A 19,056-nucleotide genomic window follows, 5' to 3' on the forward strand; every position below is an offset into this window, starting at 1 on the left:
GGACAGCTGAGAGACAGACAGTGTAGTAGAGACAGACAGTAGGACAGCTGAGAGAGAGACAGTGTAGTAGAGACAGACAGTAGGACAGCTGAGAGACAGACAGTGTAGTAGAGACAGACAGTAGGACAGCTGAGAGAGAGACAGTGTAGGACAGACAGACAGTAGGACAGCTGAGAGACAGACAGACAGACAGACAGTGTAGTAGAGACAGACAGTGTAGTAGAGACAGACAGTGTAGTAGAGACAGACAGTGTAGTAGAGAGAGACAGTAGGACAGCTGAGAGACAGACAGTGTAGTAGAGACAGACAGTGTAGTAGAGACAGACAGTGTAGTAGAGACAGACAGTGTAGTAGAGACAGACAGTAGGTGTGTGTGCTGAACAACAACATGGAGAAACACGTACAGATGCTGTTGTTTTTCTGTGGTGTTTTTATGACCTCTGTCCACACTCTGAAATGGATCAATGTACCTGTGGAACTGGGACAAGACACCATCCTCAACTGTTCTCTGGATGAAAATGTCATCTGGAACATGAAGCTACTGGGAGGAGGTCCTGTTAAGATCCTGAGAACGTACAGTATAAAACTTGAAGTAGCTAAGTATTACAATGAGACATTCAGAGACAGGTACTCTGTGAAGCGTGGGAACCGTCTGTTCATTCACAACGTGACTGTGGATGAGATGAAATTTTACTACTGCACTGCTACAGAAAATGACAACACCTTTGAAATCTTCCATCTGGTCTCTGGTAAGCATGACAAGCTTCCTGACTATTTTAATCAGAATCAGAATCAGGTTTATTGTCACATCACAGGTTTACAAGGTAAAAAAAAGTGGGTGAAATTCGTTTTTGTACATCGATGTACAAAAACGAATTTCACCCACTTTTTTTTACCTCGTAAACCCGATGGGAACGATCGTTCAATATGTAGTGTAGAAATACTTTTTTACAAGTGAAAGTCCTCACTAATGCGTCGCATCGCGACGCATTAGTGAGTTGTAGATCAGCTATTTTCAAAATGCCGAAATATATATATTGGGCTGAAGTGGTTAATGTATGTTTTGTGATAATAATCTAAATCTGCAAAGTAACTAGTAACTAAAGTTTTAAACAATTGTAGTGGAGTAAAAGTAGTGGAGTAAAAGTACAATATTTGCCTCTGAGATCATAATGTATGGAGTAGAAGTAAAAGTATTGACAATGGGAAATACGCCAGTAAAGTAAAACATCCTCAAAAGTGTGCAGTACTTGAGTAAATGTACTTAGTTACTTTACACCACTGCCAGGATGATGTGTGGTTCTTAGAGGTGAGGAAAGCACACCTTCAGGAGGCTGCAATTCGAAAATGGCCCCTGTCTAAGTCTTAACCTACCCCCCCCTACCCCCCCCCCCTCCTTCATTTTCCTCTTTTGTATATATATATATATTTTTTTTCTTTCTCTCGTCATACCAGTAACCTGTAAGCTGATTGTATGACATTCTGTATAGTAGTGTGTATATCTGTCTGTCTCTTATATGTCATCATGATTTGTGTGCATGGGGTTCTCATCTTAAACAAGCTAGTGCTTAATGAGGGTTTCCAGTTTAGTAGACCTTGTATTGTGAATTTGTACTTCCATGTACTGTTATGTACTGTCATGTACTATTCTCATGTCTTTCTAAATAAACTACATCAATCAATCAATCAAACACGCTGTTATTGAAAACGGTGTGCTAGTAAAAGGCACGTTGGCGCCCCCTCGTGACACCAGCGAGTAAAGTTTTTCTATCAAACGTCCCCCCATTCATAAATGATAAATAAGGAGTTGACCAGGTTGTGTCACTGATTAAAAAGCTGCCCTCAGGTTGTAAATCACCTTTAGTTGAGACATGTTGTCTCCTGGAATTGCTGTTCATGGTAATGGTCAGGAGTAGGAGCTGAGCACAGCTTTTAAAGTTAAAGTGGACCATTTTGAATCCACTCTCTTTGCTACAACAGAGAATATGAAATGTTTTGGCTGTGGGGAGGAAGGACATTTGATCAGATCCTGTCCAGAGAGGGGCTTCGGTGAAGGGACAAGCAATGCTGCAAAAGGGGGGAGAAAGCCAAGGGGGCAAAATGTTGAACAGGAGACAATGACAATCAATAGAGATGGAGAGGGTACTGGGGAGGGAGATGAAGCTGAAGGGGAAAATGAGAATGATCAGCAGAAAGACTGTGAAGGTAAACACAGAATATGGGAGAATTGATCTGATTTCATTGTGAAATGTAAAATGTCTTGTTTTTATTACTGCACTTTATGTGAGAATAGTGTATGTGAAAACACAGGTCTTGTTTAAATAAAGGTTTTTTATTTAAAAAGTCTCTCTCTCTCTCTCTCTCTTTCTCTCTCTCTCGCTCTCTCTTGCTCTCTCTCGCTCTCGCTCTCTCTCGCTCTCTCTCTCTCTCTCTCTCTCAGCTACCAACCTGCCAACCTGCCCACCAACCAATCAGACCAAAGACAGTCAGAAGGATGTCACTGTTTGGCTGTTTGTGTCTCTGGCTGTTAACTTCATTCTGATCACAGCACTAGCAGGTCTGTACAACATATACAAGGTCAAAGGTCATGAGTAGGGTTCAGATAAATGTGGAATAAAGTAGCAAAGCTGTTTTTGAATGTGTTATTTTAAATACACAATGTACTATTTTAACACTTCTGGTATAAGCCAGCAGGGGTGCTAGTTATAGTTATAGATAGTTTTAATGATCATTAATTTACTCTAATAGAGCCAGAGTTGAACTTCCATCTGAACTATTCTACATATCAAAATGTCCCAGAAACATATTTCTACACAAATTGTAAATGTTTAACAAATGCAGCTGAAATGTTGCTGGTCTAGGATGTGAGCATTATTAATGTACATATAAATGACTAGAATATCAATGTGATCAACAGTCACATTAATATGATTATTAATATGTGTGTGTTTTGTGTTTGAAGGTTTTTATTATTCAGTCAGATGTCACAACAGACCCAGTCACCCTGTGTCACCTGGAAACCCCTCCCCCACTGTGTCACCTGGAAACCCCTCCCCCACTGACGTTAGTACATACATATGTTATTTATGTGTTATTAACACTCATACACATGTTATTAACACTCAAACACATGTTATTAACATTATATGAACACAAATCTTTTATATAATATATTATTATACTGTATATGAATGTGTTATTAATGTTGTTCTCAGGCAGACTATGAGAACTGTCCTCCAGACTCCACCTACCAGACTCTCAATCCACACACCATGGATGACAACACAACCTACTCTACTGTTACACCTACACACACTTAATACACACACACACACACACACACACACACACACACACACACACACACACACACACACACACACACACACACACACACACACACACACACACACACACACACACACACACACACACACACACACACACGATTTTCAGAAATTAACAAAAGAAAAAGAAAAAAAAATTAAGGCCTACAGAAAAGAAATCGTAAATGTTGTTTTTGGCAACTGCCATTCCCTGCCAAATTTCAGGTATTTTTATATATATGCATATTTTTGCTTCCTCTGAACATTTTTGTACGTCAGTGTAAGCCTTAGAAATGTTGATTTGGTTTCACTGTTGCTTGTTCGCGGTCATTACTATGTGACCTCAGCCCTATATTTATTACAGCCTGAATATTCATTCATCTAGTTTCACTCCATTATTCAGTCTGAAAGGCCTCTCAGTGCAGCCGTTTTATGAGATGGGGGCGTGGCCAAAGTGGGACTCTTTGGGGATTGCTACTAGATCATCCCCTCCATTGGACCGGTTAGATTTTCAACCGAGAAAACAGCGTCACCAGACCTCTGAATGTGTGGCTAGTGATTCAGGGTCTGGAGCCAGGCTACCCTATGTGTTCTCTCAGCAGAGGAGATGGTCCTTCTATAATGTGCTGTTAGGGTCCCCTGATGGAAGGGGAGGGGACCACCTCGAAGGGCGATGCCCCCCTGAACCCCCCCCCCCCCTCCTTTATCCACCAAGGGCAGTGGTGGACAAAGTAGCCTATGTACTCAAGTAAATACTCAAGTACTCAAAAGCATAAATTACAAAGTACATTTTGCTTTTTAATATCAATGCATTGCTGTATTGAAAATTAGAACTATTTCTAAATAAATGTTCATCTGGTGAAAATAGCAGATCTACAAGCTCTGGCCCCGCCACTCCTTTGTATATTATTATCATGCTTTTTTTAAAACCAGCTGTTTGAGTGTTGAATGTTTAATGAACCATAATGGAGACAAAGCCACTAGCTTTTTTGTGTCTCATCCATTAGGTGTTCTCTTGTTCTATCAATCTAACATAAATACTAGAAATGCACGTTATTGACATGTTGGTGTCTGATATGTGATTAAGGAAGGTATCCAGGAGGGTTTATCTTACACCTGTTATACTGTAACTGTTCTCAGATACACATGTATGTAAATATGATGTTTAGGCCTCAGTAAATAATATGAAGATAAATTAAAGTACTTTTTATTTTTAATTTCTTACGTTTTTATAGGTGTTGATGCCTTTTTATATATAGTGATGGTAGTTTATTTTTTTTTTAAATTATTATTATGGAACTGCAAGTCTGAGGAGCCTGCAGGCAAATTAATTTCACCCTTTTTATTGTAAAGTATTTTTTTAAGGTTTGACAATAAAGTCTTTCTGTTTCTGATTCTCTGTGTTGCTCTGGTTTTAAAATGGACAAGTTAACCAATTACAGATGTGTTTAATGCAGTGGTTCTCAAACATTTTTTTCATGTCAAGGACCCCCATCTGAAAACATGTTGTGCCAGAGGACCCCATCAACGATTTGTGATGTTAAAATTATTCAACATCACGACACGTTGTGAGCTTCTAGGTCACCTATTCTCAAATAGACGATTTATATGGGGTTAAAGTGGTAATACATTTGTTGGGGACCCCCTGGAACCGCCTCAAGGACCCCTGGGGGTCCCCAGACCCCACTTTGAGAGCCACTGTTAAATGAACATGTAGTTTCAGTTGGGTATTTGTTTAGCCTGATTGTAAGTCTAGTGTCTCAACGAGGCCTCCTAGTGGTGATGTGGTGAAGGTTCCTCACATTCTACCTCTACATTTAAAATAGCCTAATGTAGTATAATATATAGTTATAGACAGTAGAATACAGTAGAATAATGTACATATAGTTATAGACAGTAGAATACAGTATAATAATGTATATATAGTTGTAGACAGTAGAATACAGTAGAATAATGTACATATAGTTATAGACATTAGAATACAGTAGAATAATGTATATATAGTTATAGACAGTAGAATACAGTAGAATAGGTTTAATACTCACCAACTAGAGTCTACATTCGTAATTCATTAAAAAAGACAAAACAAATATTCAGTTAGAAAACTGATGCATCAAATAAAATGACATGCATGACCATTTACAAATGTAAAATTATAATTCATAATTTATACTATATGGCTAGGAGTCCGTTTTGTCAACGGGGTGGGTGGGGGGGGGGGGGGGGGGGTTTCACTTTTTCAGACCAGTCCTGCAGCCGCACTGAGGCCCCTGCTGGAAAGCATCCCAGCCCAAAATAATTAATTAATAGTAATTGGGCCGCGCAACCCGAAAATGACCGTAATAATCCTAAAACGGGAGCGAAAATATTTCTTTTTGTGGCCCAGTGGCCCACTGACCCAGCGGCCCACCGGGCATTTGCACGGTACGCCAAATGGCCAGTCCGCCGCTGACCGGGAGCCAATGTAGTGAAGCTAGAACTGAAGTTTACTGGTACTCTGGTGCCAGGAGAACAGCCTCACCCTCAACGTCGACAATACCAAGGAGCTGAGTGTGGTCTTCAGGAGGCAGAGGAGAGAGCATGCACCACCAGTCTTCATTGATGGAGCTGTAGTAGAGAGGGTCGGCGAGTTCAAGTTCCTGGTAGGAATAGAGTATATAACAGCTGCTATGCTCATGCATCTTATTTCTAAACGTTATGTACATTGTTTGGGTGTGTAAATAGAATCTTGATACCTCCTTTTTTCCCTTCCCTTTACATTTAGTAGTATAGAATTTACAGAAAAAAACACACTAAAACGGTCTTTGATTAAACCATGTTTTATTATTCCTAATATTAGATGTAGATACACAAGTCAACAAACATTTTCTCATTTGGTAATGAAAATGCTCCACAGCACACTGACATCGTGTGGAATGGTCTGCCATTACAGACACACGTACCTGAAAATGGACAGCAGTTTATAGTTGTAATAAGTTGCATTTAGTAACAGTAGTAGTAGTAGTAATAACAGTAGCAATAATGATAATAGCAATTAATAATAGTAGTGGTGGTATTAACAACTCTGAATTACTCACAGAAGAAGGGAACAGACATTCATTAAAAAAAAAAGGTCATGAGTTAAATGAAGGTGTAGGAGGTGAACTAGGCTTTTATCAGATGCTGCGATACAGACCACTGGATGGGAAAATATACAAGCTCACAACTAGGCAGCGTTTCCGGGCCTTTACTCCTAAAGAAAAGAAAAGCTCAAAATGCCGCCAGTTTCGTCTTTTTCCCGCTCACATCGATCAAGGAATAAGGTTTGTTTTTTTGTGTTCTTATAGCCAAAAACGTGTGACGTCTAAACCAAAAAACAGTGGTGGAAAGTAACTAAGTACATGTACTCATGTACTGTACTTAAGTAAAATGTTTTGGTATTTTTACTTTACTGGAGTATTTCCAGTTTTCAGTACTTTTACTTCTCAGAGGCAAATGTTGTACTTTTACTCGACTATAATTATTTGAAAACTTTAGTTACTAGTTACTTCGCAGATATAAATTATTAGCCGATCTACAAGCTCACAACGCGTCGCATCGCGATGCGTTGTGAGCTTGTAGATCTGCTATTTTCAAACATTTGAGCACATTTACTTTTGGTACTTTAAAGGGATACTTCACTTTAGGGCCGGGGACACATTTAAAAAAAATATAAAAAATAAATGAAAAAAGTTATGGAAAATTCATGGCCCCCTCACGCATTAGAGTGTCCTACTAATGCGTGAGGGGGCCATGAATTTTCCATAACTTTTTTCATTTATTTTTAATATTTTTTTTAAATGTGTCCCCGGCCCGAGAGTGAAGTATCCCTTTAAGTACATTTTCATGCCAGTACAAAAGTATTGGCAACCTCCCAAAAAAAAGCAGATCTGCAACGCAGAACTGTGACGCGTTGTGAACTTATAGATCAACTATTATCGGGGCGCAAAACTGTTGGGTAAAAATAAGTATAAAGTCGGTTTAACACCTAAGAAGGCTGGTTCGATTCTCACCGCATTGGCTCATTCTGGGGTCAACGTTCTGCAGCAACTGAATACATTTCATAGTTTCGTGTGTGTTTGCGCACACGCGTGTGTCGTGTGTGCGTGGAAGAGAGAGAGAATTGGAATAAATAAGTTGTGTCACATTTATATCTTTGCATCTCATGACCAGTTTGGCCACATTCAATTTGATTAAGGAATAATATTCAACATTCAAATGAACCGATAAGAAAAAATATGTAGCGCACCTTTAAAACCATTGGATTCACTTAACATGGAATGTCCCGCTAGGCTTAGGTAGCATTATTCACTAAAACAGTGGTTCACAAAGTGGGGGTCCGGGGACCCTCATGGGGGGTCCAAATGGCCCCTTCCAGATCTGTAACACTGAGAGCGTACAAACGGGTCCATTTGGTTCCATTTGTACACTCTCAAGAGTTATGGGGGGGTCCTTGAAATAAAAATGAAAAAAAGGTTTGAGAACCACCGAGTGTCACTGAGGTCAATATTAAACGTACTGACGGTGCTTCAGTCCATTGATAAATTAGGCTGAAACCCAGAGGACCGTCACACAACCTGGGACTCAAACCCAGACCCCCCCCCCCCCCCCCCCTCGTCTCTAGTGACGAAGTCAAGGCCGCCAACATAGGAGACACAAGACCTCAAGGCCTAAACTCCAGTGGTGCCGGCAGTCTTGACATAAATTAAATGACGGTCAATACAGCTTTCGGCTTTTGGAGAAATCCTTTCTCACAGTTTCAGTGGAACAACATTCTAACTGAGTCACGACGTCCCCCAATGATTAAAATTCACCATGGGACCATCGAGTCATTTTCTCACTGTTGGGGTCGTTGGTTTAGTTTTATATCTCTCACTTTATCTTAAAATCCATTAAGACCTGGAACGCATCTGTGTCACTTTAGATTTCTTTGGCTATTCAAAAAATAGCATATCTACAAGCTCATAGCGCGGCACCGAGTGCCGCTCTATGAGCTTGTAGATCTGCTATTTTTGAAACATTTTGAAAACTTTTTTTTTAAAGATTTTTTCCAAAAAACTGTTAGGCTTTAGAAAACATTTTTAAGAATCGCCTCAGGTCTTACTAGGTTTTAAACGTTTGAACCTTTTTCTTTCACCTTGTGACTTCCCAGCCGTGTTCTATGAGAATGATCTGCCTAGAGACACTGACGTACTGAATGGTCTTCAATGGTTATGTCATGCCATGCTATTTACCAGGGTTGGGAAGCTGACTTTTTCAACATGTAATTCATTACAGATCCATGTGTTCTGTAACAATGCTGTAACTCAACAACGTACGTTAATTTGATTAGGTTTTTAATGGACAGTGTGCAGCCTAACCAAACCATATCAAGCTGTAAGATGTAATAAGTATTGGAGTGATCGTCATCAGCAGCCATTTTCCACGTGTCAAATTATCTTGAAATCAAAAAAAATTCTTTCAAGCACAGCAGACCAGGCAATGGTGTTTCTGTTTTTTCTTTTCTTTTCCCACTTTTTCTTAAAAATATACACTTTTTCTTTGTTAGGTTTTTCTGGTTGTTTTTAAATGATATTTCTGTAATCCCATTACACATTATGCTCAGTTAACGCCCCAACCCTGCTTACAAGTGATCTGATGTGTTACAGGAAAACATCGGCATGGAAGAGAAATCGGTGGCGATGAGACACACACGAGTATAAAAACCTACACCAAGTCATGCCACATTATGCAAGATTAAAACACTCTTCTAAAGAAAATCATCTGTGATTCCAATTCAACACAAACTGTATCTGTGACCCACTCACATACAGTACATTAGCTCACTGCCAGGCGAAACCTTTGAAACATTCTTTTAGTTTTAATTCGCGAACACAGCTTCCTTTTTTTTTCTTCTTCTTTTTTTGGTAGTCAAGGAGCCATTTGAATAGAGAGGATAGACTTGGGGGACACCTTCCACAGTACAAATCCAGACCATTTACAGGTCCTTTTTTTTACACTGTAGGGTTTAAATCAACAACGTGGATTTTTGCCAGCATGTAAATGTAAAACAGTAGCGTGTAGGGTTGAAGTAAAGCCTCATTTATATGTCGTCGTGCGCCGGTGTTAAGTGTGAAAATACGTTTATTTTCGCACACAACACACACAACACGTAACCACATATAAATCAGGCTCAAAGGCTCAGTTTCCTCCCCTCTGCCTCCGGTAGCACATGACAAAGCTCGTTCATTCTTCGCCACACATTCAACTGACACTTCCGCATCCCTCACCCCACTGAAACCCACTCCCCCCCAATCCCCCACCCCCCCACCCCTCACCCGTAGTGAGACCCCTGAACCCTCTGTCGACCGCCTACAGCCTGCCATGTTGTTGTGCTTTAGCCCCTGGCTCCAGAACCACCCGCCCCCCCCCAGTGCCTGTGTGAACAGAATGGGAGGTAGGTGAGACTCACTTCCACAGGTAGGTGTCTGAGGAGTGAGACTCACTTCCACAGGTAGGTGTCTGAGGAGTGAGACTCACTTCCACAGGTAGGTGTCTGAGGAGTGAGACTCACTTCCACAGGTAGGTATCTGAGGAGTGAGACTCACTTCCACAGGTAGGTATCTGAGGAGTGAGACTCACTTCCACAGGTAGGTGTCTGAGGAGTGAGACTCACTTCCACAGGTAGGTGTCTGAGGAGTGAGACTCACTTCCACAGGTAGGTATCTGAGGAGTGAATCTCTCATCCACCACAAATCCTCCATTCCCTAAACTTCAGGTGGTAAAAACAAAAGGAAAAGGAAAAAGAATGCAAAGAAAAGCCAAATGTCTGCTCAATAATATTAGGTTTGTGTCTGGGAATTGTTGTTGTGTGTATATACTGTAAGAAAAGTAGCATCCGACTACCCACCTCTGATCAAGAAATAACAAACGTGCAAAAAATCCACGGCACCACAACTCGCACACACACACACTCACTCACTCGCGCACACACACACACACACACACACACACACTAGAAAACTAATCTCCTCTGCTTTTTATACAGAAATAAGGAAAGTCAAAATATCAAGCAGAAACAGATCACTCGAAAATAAATCATGAAATACAGGCAAAATTATTAGAGATAACATTTTAAAAAAGAAACTTTAAATAGATAATTTTCTCCCGATGGTGAAATTTGTGATCACGTACTGCACACCGCTAAAAAGAAAATGTGTTCAACATTTTATTGTTTTTTTTTTCTTCCTCCAAAAACACCCCAATAAACTGTTCAATCCTGAAAAAAAATCAACAACAAACAAACAAACAAACAAAAATGGAAACAATACAAGAGGCAAAGCCCAACAGTGTCCACTAGTTCAATTAAAACATTTTCCATGAATGGAGATTCATATCTACTCATATCGTTTTCTCAAACCTGCAATAGATAAAAGATAAATAATAATGATGATAATAATAATAATAATTATAATAACAGCAATAAGATCTTGTAGGGTTAATAACATCAATACCAAAACAAAAATAAATCCATGTGGTCCTTTTCCCCGAGGAAGAAAAATAGATAAGAATGCGAAAAGGACGCTTTAAATCATTCAACGTTTTTTTTTTTTTGGTCATTATTAGTGACACAGCATCAAAACAACATGGCTAAAGCACCCACTTATACTCGGCTGCGCGATGGCGTCGCGCCCCGAAAAACAAGCCGATCTACAAGCTCACACTGCGACGCATCGGCAAGCTTGTAGATCGGCTATGTCCGGTGCGCGCCGGCGCCGCGCAAACCAGGTATAAGTCGAGTGTAAATCGACTCATTGAAGAGTAAATAAAAACAAAAACATTTTGAAGTGGAAAAAGGTATCAAGCAGGTAGAAAGAGAGGGCCTCGTGCCTCTTCATCGTCCTAAGTCATAACGCTATAGAACCAACCACCCACACACACACACACACACACACACACACACACACACACGCACACACACCCGTTAAAACACGCTCCTTTTTTTCCTCTTCGGCTTTTTTAAAAAACATCGCAGCTACTTGTATGTTTAGAGCTTCAGGAGGAGGTTTGGCTTCTTTTTTTTTGTTTGTTTTCATTTGTCGGATTCTTTGCAGCCGAGTGTGAGGTGAAGGAGAAAAGGGTGGAGAGGAAATTAAACGACAGACGGAAGGGAGAGAGAGAGAGAGAGAGAGAGAGAGAGAGAGAGAGAGAGAGAGAGAGAAGAGTAAATAAAATAAAGGTCTAGGCTGTTGACAGACTCCTGTAGGACCCGGTGGTGTGAGCGATGTGGAGAATATGACCAGAGTACCTTCCTTTCTGCCGCCTTTTTCAGTTTGTTGGAATTTTTGACGAATAATAGTTTTTCACCCGATGGTTATTTTTTCCCCCCGTTTTCCTTCTTTCTTTCTTTCTTTTCTTCTTTAAACTAATAAACGGGGGGGGGGGGGGGTTATTTTTTTATTTCTTCTTGCCAAAGAAGCTGAACCTCTTCTCGCGGTCCTTATCTTTGCCCTCTTTGTTGCGCATGGTGACCCCTCCCCCTCCTCCGGCCTCCCCGGGCGAGGTGGGGGACATGGGGGGCATGGTCATGGCTCGACTCAGGGCCTTAGGACCCAGGGGGGAGTCGGGCGCGCCTCCTCCTCCACCTCCTCCTCCTCCTCCTCCTCCTCGTCCTCCTTCTCCTCCCGGCATGGAGATGGCGATGGAGCGGATCCACGAGCTCATCTCCACCTTTAAACCACACGGGATCAAACTCCTTAGCTTTTCCTCAAACAACAGGGATTTATATGGCTCGTTGTGTGCGGTGTCACACAACTGTGTCGCACAGCTGGTACCATTTACAATTTAGGCATTTAGCCCATTGAAACCGGGGACGCTGTATCACCACTTTAACCCATTAAGACCCGAGGCGATTCTTCAAAAAAAAATCTAAATCCTAACAGTTTTTTTTAAAAAAATCTAAAAAATATTTTTTCACGATTTTTCAAAAATAGCAGATCTACAAGCTCGTAGCGCGGCACTCGGTGCCGCGCTACGAGCTTGTATATCTGCTATTTTTGAATAGCCTAAAGAAATCTAAAAGTGACACAGATACGTTCCAGGTATTAATGGGTTAACCATTATTTTATACTATGGCTATTCAAAAAAAAAATGAATACATTATTGGCTCAAATCTTTGCTTCTGGGGGGGTCCCTGGAACAACATATTTTGAGATGGGGGGTCCCCGGCCAAATGCATATAATTTTGGGGGTCCTTGACATGAAAAAAGTTTGAGAACCACTGATATTGCAGCTAAAAAAAAACTGTTAGCATTCAGAAGACATTTGCAGAATCCCCCAGAAGCAAAGATTTGAGTTACAAAAACGCTTTAAAAAAACATATATATATGATTTTCCAAAAAAATTGCAGATCTACAATCTCACAAGTCCACAAATGAACCTGCCATTTGTCTAAATAACATGCTATCTAAATTACATTTGAACCTTTATAACATTTTAAAGTCTATAAGCTTGTGAGCTTGTAGACTGGCTATTTATTTTCCCACCACAGATATGATGTGGTCCTCTGATGGTTGGTTGCACCGTCAACTTACTGTTTTTATATATTTGGTTTCATTCATGATAATCTTTTGCTGCAGAGTTGATTTTCTATGACTTTATTAAAACCTACAAAATTGTAATGACTGGAAATTCCTTTTTTTCCCCCATGACCCTCAGAACCATGTTAATGACAAAGAAAAAGGCATACGCATACCCCCACAATACAACCAGCAGCTAATCTCTCTAATGACTACGCCTGGAAAATAAATGACAGAGTTATTTATGAAACTATTGTCATAACTCACCTCGTCCTTGGCTTGGAATAAGAACTCTTTACCGTCTCCTAGCCTGCAGACACAGAGTTGGAACAATAAGCAGGTCAGTGTAAAAAATAATACACATCATCATCATCATCATCATCATCATCATCATCATCATCATACACACACAGTGTTGTATCAAATGAGGAACAAGCTCTACATTAAAGGGACATTTCACTTTCAGCCGGTATTTGATATTTGATATACATTTTATCAGACACGCCCCCTTCCTATACAAACCAATTGTAACTTCAAACTCCATCGTAACCATGTTATATTCATTGAAAACACCCATCCTTGGTTCTGGTGACTGATATTGTCCTTCGAATGTATGAGGAGTCCGTGTTACTTTCACTTACTTTTTTTAATTGATTTAGTTTATTTAATTATTTACCCCAAAAAAAACGTATTTTTTTAAATGAAAAAAAGTTATTGAAAAACACTGCCCGCTCACGGATTACAAAGACAATATCAGTCACCAGAACCAAGGATGGGTGTTTATAATTAAAATAGAGTTTGAAGTTACAATGGGTTTGTATAGGAAGGGGAGCGTGTCTGATAAAATGAATATGAAATATCTAAATACTGAATCAAGCAACTTAAAAACTGGGGTGCTCAGAAAAGCCTGAGTAGACGTTAAAATGACCCCAAACATGTTTGAAAGTGAGATATCTCTTTAACCTCTCTCTCTCTCTCTCTCTCTCTCTCTCTCTCTACCTGAGCTTGAAGACGTGTTTCCTCTTCTTGTAGTCGTTGGCCACCTCGCAGACGGCCTCGTCCAGGCTGATGGGCACCTCTCCGTGGTACGGGATGCCGTTGCTGGCGCTCTTGTTGTCCTTGTAGAAACCCATGCTTCCTTTTCTGAGCACGCAGTACACGTTCTGCCAGGACCTGTAGGGGAGAGGGGGGAGAGGAGATATTTGTTAGATTTTTTGGGGGGGCTTTTTTTTGTTTTTAGTATACGGGATACAGTATACGGGATACAGTGCTAAGTGCTAAGTGCCCGGACCACTACGGCAGCCGTCCGGGCGACAATTATTACACATTTTACATGACAATTACTTGTCACACAATTTTAATTAAGGATTTAATTGTGTTTTTTGCCGTTGGAGCACTGGAACATTATGAATACAAATTACTTTTCTGTTTGGGCTTCTGGGCTTTTGAAGCCAAACAGGGATTGGACCCTGATGAAGGCTTTTGAGCCGAAACACGTTTGGTCACATGTGTGTTTTTTTTGTTACTTTGCCAAGCTAAAAGCCACGATAAAATAAAGGCTTTTTAAAACTCAACTGAGCGGAGTGCCTTGGATCTTTATTAACCCATTAAGACCTGGAACGCATCTATGTCACTTTTTCATTTGAGCTAAAAAGCACTATTTTACACTTTGGCTATTCAAAAATAGCAGATCTACAAGCTCGTAGCGCGGCACAGCGCTACGAGCTTGTAGATCTGCTATTTTTGAAAAATCTAGAAAATGTGTGCAAATGTATATATTTATATTCTTTTAAAGCGAACATTTTTAACTCCAATCTTTGCTTCTGGGGGTCCCTGGAACAACATATTTTGAGTCCACCGCAGCTAAAAACCTGAGCTGACAGTCTGTGCGCTAGATGGCGTATTTCTATCACGATTTTATATACATATAATATATCTTTTGTTGATATCTGACGTTCATATTGACCCATTGAACCCAGTGTTTGTGTTAGCTGTGCGCCTCCGGAGGTCTCGCAAGACGAGATTTCACCCGTGATCTCATCCAAGTCAGCTGGTGAACACTACGGCGGCCCATTTGGGACAAAAACACCGTGGCTGGGTTTCTGTCAATATGAACGTCAGATGAAACAAAAATAAATAAATAAAATCGCGATAAAAATACCCGATCTAGAGCATGGACCGTCCACTGGGGTTTTTAGCTGCGGTGGACTCAGGATGGAGTTATGACATGTTTCTACTGTACAACTCCTCCTAGGATATAATAATAATATCATATAAAAAGGTAAGAAAAAGGCTAGTCCGAAATTCTCCTTTAAGTTCACCTGTTTTTCATACTTGGATGTCAGCCCACTACTACAAGGGAAGGCATTTAAATATGTTGACCTAGAACTGAAATTTGTGTTGAATCTCATGAAAACGGAACAAAACTTAAATGAACAGATATAAAAATGCAGCAATTTACATCCCCGTTATTCAGCGTTGTGTTTCGCTCACCTGGTAGCTGCCTTTTTGCTGTGGGACTCCATCTCGTGCTTCCGACAGAGCATTCCCTCCAACATGTCCGGATCGGAGTCGGCTCCGCCCCGGCTGGGCAGCGTAGCGGACGGGTCCAGGCGAGAGGAGGCGATGCCGCTGTCCCGGCCCGGGCCGTTGACCGACTCCGACTCGGAGCCCTGGGGGTTGGCGGGGGGAGGAGGGGAGGGAGGGAGGGGTACAAAGCATGATCAGGACATACAGAAAACCTCTTATTCCATTAAGACCAGGATCTGTGTCATTTTAAGATTTATTTGGCAATTCAACAAATTGCAGATATACAAGCTCATAGTGCCACGCTATGAGCTTGTAGAGATGATATTTTTGAAACATTGTGAAAATGTGTGCAAATCTTTGAATATATATATATATTTTAAAAGCGAACATTCTTAACTCAAATCTTTGCTTGTGGGGGATTCTACAAATGTCTACAAATCAGTGGTTCTCAAACTTTTTCATGTCAAGGACCACCCAAAATTATATATGTATTTGGTGGCTGACCCCCCCCATCAAAAAAAAAATTCCAGGGACCCCCAGAAGCAAATATCTGAGGTACGAATGTTTGCTTAAAAAATATATATAATTCAAAGATTTGCAAAAAAAAAAACATTTTTTTCCAAAAAAAATTAGATCTACAAGCTAATAGCTCATGCGCTTGTATATCTGCTATTTTTGAATAGCCCCATGTATAGAATAATGGTTTAAGTGGTAACACAGATGTGGGTTAATCGTCAAACTGGTACAAGCAGTAAAGCGTCAAGTCTGATTTATACACGGTCATGTGCCGGCGTTGCGCTCCGAAAACAGCCGCCCGAACTTGTAGATCTGGCTATTTTTGGTGCGCAAACACTGGTGCGCAATTACTGTGAATATAAATCACCCCTCAGTGTCCACTAGGTGCCTTTATCTCTGTATCTTTCCTAAACGGATGCTAGGTGGAAGTGAAGTACGTAGATATCGTAAACCCTGTTTACAATCATAGCATTCTTTCACTAAAACTTGGAATGTTTGGGAGAGGAAATTCTGTTTTAGCTTCACCCAGCCGATGGCCGCTCAGACGGTCATGCTGAGAACTCGGAACGGGGGCAGTTAGGGGTTAAAGGGATAGTTCACCCCAAAATGACATTTTTTCTATCCATTAGTCACCCCATGGAGACTTGAATTCATGGATATCTCTTTGTTTTTGTCACATTATAGAGCCAATCATTTGATAGCCTGAAAGAGCGAGCCCTATCGATGGTCTTGAAGGGCGGATCCAAACCCAGGCGGTTGGATTCCAGCGCCGCTTCCTATTGCTTCACCAATCTATGTCCCCGCCTCCCCTCCCCTCCCCTCACCCCTCCCCCTCCCCCGGCCTGTGCACGGAACACGCTGACGTCACCAAATTTAGAGCGACGCCCCTCTGCACTCTGATTGGTTAGGAGATAACAAGGTTTAGAAACCAGCGTTCCTGCATGGTTCTCCCAGACTTTTTTTCTTTTGAAAAAAAAAAAAAAAGGCATGGGTTTCCGAGGCTAATAATCTGATGACCAGTGGACCGGTAGGCAGCGGTTCCGGTAGGAAAAACAAAGGAGACTCTATGTGGGGCCTGGAGGTTGAACCATAGGTCAGCTATGGTTTTGCTACATTTCTTTAACCACTCAAACCGTATATGGTTGATCGGAGTCCCTCAGAGCTCTATGCTAGCGTCTTTTCTGTTTTCTGTCATTGTGAGGAAAGCTTTTCGCTGAAAATAGCAGATCGACAAGCTCACAACAGCTTGTCGATCTGCTATTTTCCTACGAAAGCTTTCCCCCCACGATACAGATGCTGGGGTTCAAGTGGTTCATCTCTGCTGTTAAAGCTACAGACAGAACGTTAATGTCAATTCACAATAAAACATAAATGAAGCCATCGATGGCAAGAAGAGACATTCCTAGTGGACAGAGGAGCCAAAGCAGCCATTCAGAACCATAGATGAGAAGCTATGATGATCGCTTTGCATCTGTACAATAAAAACATGTAGGATTACAGTCTGTTTTTAGTGGTTGCACCAAGACAGCCACACTGCATTAGCTCATTCAATCCGGGAACACATTTATGTGTCATTTTAGATTTTCTGCTATAACCATTATTTTATACTTTGGGCTATTTTGCAGATCTACAAGCTCATTGCGTGGCACCGAGTGCTGCGCTACGAGCTTGTAGATCTGCAATGTTTTGGGAAAAATCGTGAACATTTGTGCAAATCTTTGAATAAAGACGTTTTTTAAACATTTTTAACTCAAATCTTTGCTTCTGGGGGGATTCTACAAATGTCTTCTAAATCCTTTTCCTTTTGAAAAAAAACCTATGTTGCTATATATCAGTGGTTCTCAAACTTTTTCATGTCATGGACCACCAAAATGATATGTATTTGGTCCCCCCCCCCCCCCACCCCCATCTCAAAATATTTTATTCCAGGGACCCCCAGAAGCAAAGATTTGAGTTAAAAATGTATATGTATATATTCAAAGAGAAAAATAGCAGATCTACAAGCTCACAGCTTGTAGATCTGCTATTTTTGAATAGCCAAAGAAATCTAAAGTGACACAGATTCCCTGATTGAATGTGTTGGAACCACACAGTGTGTTTCTAATGGTTCCACCATCACAGCCACACTGCATTAGAACTAGAACCTCACAATGTGTTTATAATGGTTCCACCATCAGAACCACACTGTATTAGAACCACACAACACAACACAGAAGTAGTAACTACTACCTACTGTAAGAACATTTACTCAACTACTACACTTTTACTTGACCAAAGCTTTTGACAAAGTTTGAAAACGTCTGATAAATGGTGTGAAATGGGACTCAATGCATAATGAGTGCTTTTACTTTTGCTACTTTATTGATGCCAAAGCTTTTGTACTTTTACTCAAGTAAAATTTTAATACAGGACTTTTACTTAAGTAACACATGGGATTACTTCTCACACCACTGAAAATATAGATTATCAAAGACAACAAACAAGAAAACAAACAAACCTTATGGATAAATGCTTTTTTTAAGAACTTGGTAGCGCAGCGTAAAGTCAACAGGGTGAGCAGTTTATGGAGCAAAATGAAGAGACATACAGAAACACACACACACACACACACACACACACACACACACAAAGACACACACACACACGCACACATGCACACACACACACACACACACACACACACACACACACACACACACACACACACACACAATTAGACTTTGAACAGATTTTCATCCCCACAGCCACATAGAGAGGTACTAGTACTAGACTCATACAGAAATGCCATGATTTATACTTGATCGCACTCCGATCTACAAGCTCACAATATGTGACGTTGTGAGCTTGTAGATCAGCTATTATCAGTCTGAGCCACCGGCCCACAAACCAAGTATACATCAGTCTAAACTCTCATCTAAAACAGCACAGTCACAGACAACGGGAAGTGCGTCAGAAGATATCTAAACCCTGCTATCATACGACAGCAGCAGAAGGCTCTTCCAGATCTTTCTATCCTAGGCACACTCCTTTCTCCCTCTACACCAAATATCTCCGCCGACAACAGCAGAACCCTGGTGTCCCCAGCATAGCAGCATAATGGACGCTAGGGT

General features: G+C 40.8%; 2 protein-coding genes and 1 long non-coding RNA gene across 5 annotated transcripts in view; 2 read left to right on the forward strand and 1 right to left on the reverse strand.

The window, feature by feature from the left end:
- Window positions 1–433: 433 nt before the first annotated feature.
- LOC308090948 (uncharacterized protein) lies at window positions 434–6,673 on the forward strand (the record flags this gene model as incomplete). The annotated part of the gene is made up of 6 exons (XM_080436221.1): window positions 434–749; window positions 2,441–2,557; window positions 2,963–3,063; window positions 3,216–3,299; window positions 5,834–5,968; window positions 6,653–6,673. The coding sequence occupies 6 exons, from the start codon at window positions 434–436 to the stop codon at window positions 6,671–6,673; spliced, it is 774 nt and encodes a 257-aa protein (XP_080292347.1).
- A 485-nt stretch (window positions 6,674–7,158) lies between these two features.
- Window positions 7,159–10,852, forward strand: LOC308091099. 2 transcript variants are annotated; one of them, XR_013933665.1, is made up of 2 exons: window positions 7,159–9,780; window positions 9,838–10,852. It is a non-coding gene; the product is annotated as an uncharacterized lncRNA (long non-coding RNA). The 2 variants fall into 2 exon arrangements; XR_013933666.1 differs by having other exon boundaries at window positions 9,872–10,852.
- The window catches only part of sptbn2 (spectrin, beta, non-erythrocytic 2), a 162,440-nt gene continuing 153,922 nt past the window's right edge, over window positions 10,539–19,056 (reverse strand). For both annotated transcript variants that reach the window (XM_080436433.1, XM_080436432.1), the window contains 4 exons: window positions 15,395–15,573; window positions 13,901–14,074; window positions 13,169–13,211; window positions 10,539–12,053 (listed from right to left, as the gene is read on the reverse strand). In XM_080436433.1, coding sequence (XP_080292559.1) covers window positions 11,781–12,053; window positions 13,169–13,211; window positions 13,901–14,074; window positions 15,395–15,573 — 669 coding nt within the window. In that variant the 3' untranslated portion in view covers window positions 10,539–11,780. The remainder of the gene's footprint in view (window positions 12,054–13,168; window positions 13,212–13,900; window positions 14,075–15,394; window positions 15,574–19,056) is intronic.

Source organism: Gymnoscopelus braueri (assembly GCF_963280865.1).
Source record: "Gymnoscopelus braueri genome assembly, chromosome: 8".
Classification (NCBI taxonomy): Eukaryota; Metazoa; Chordata; class Actinopteri; order Myctophiformes; family Myctophidae; genus Gymnoscopelus; species Gymnoscopelus braueri.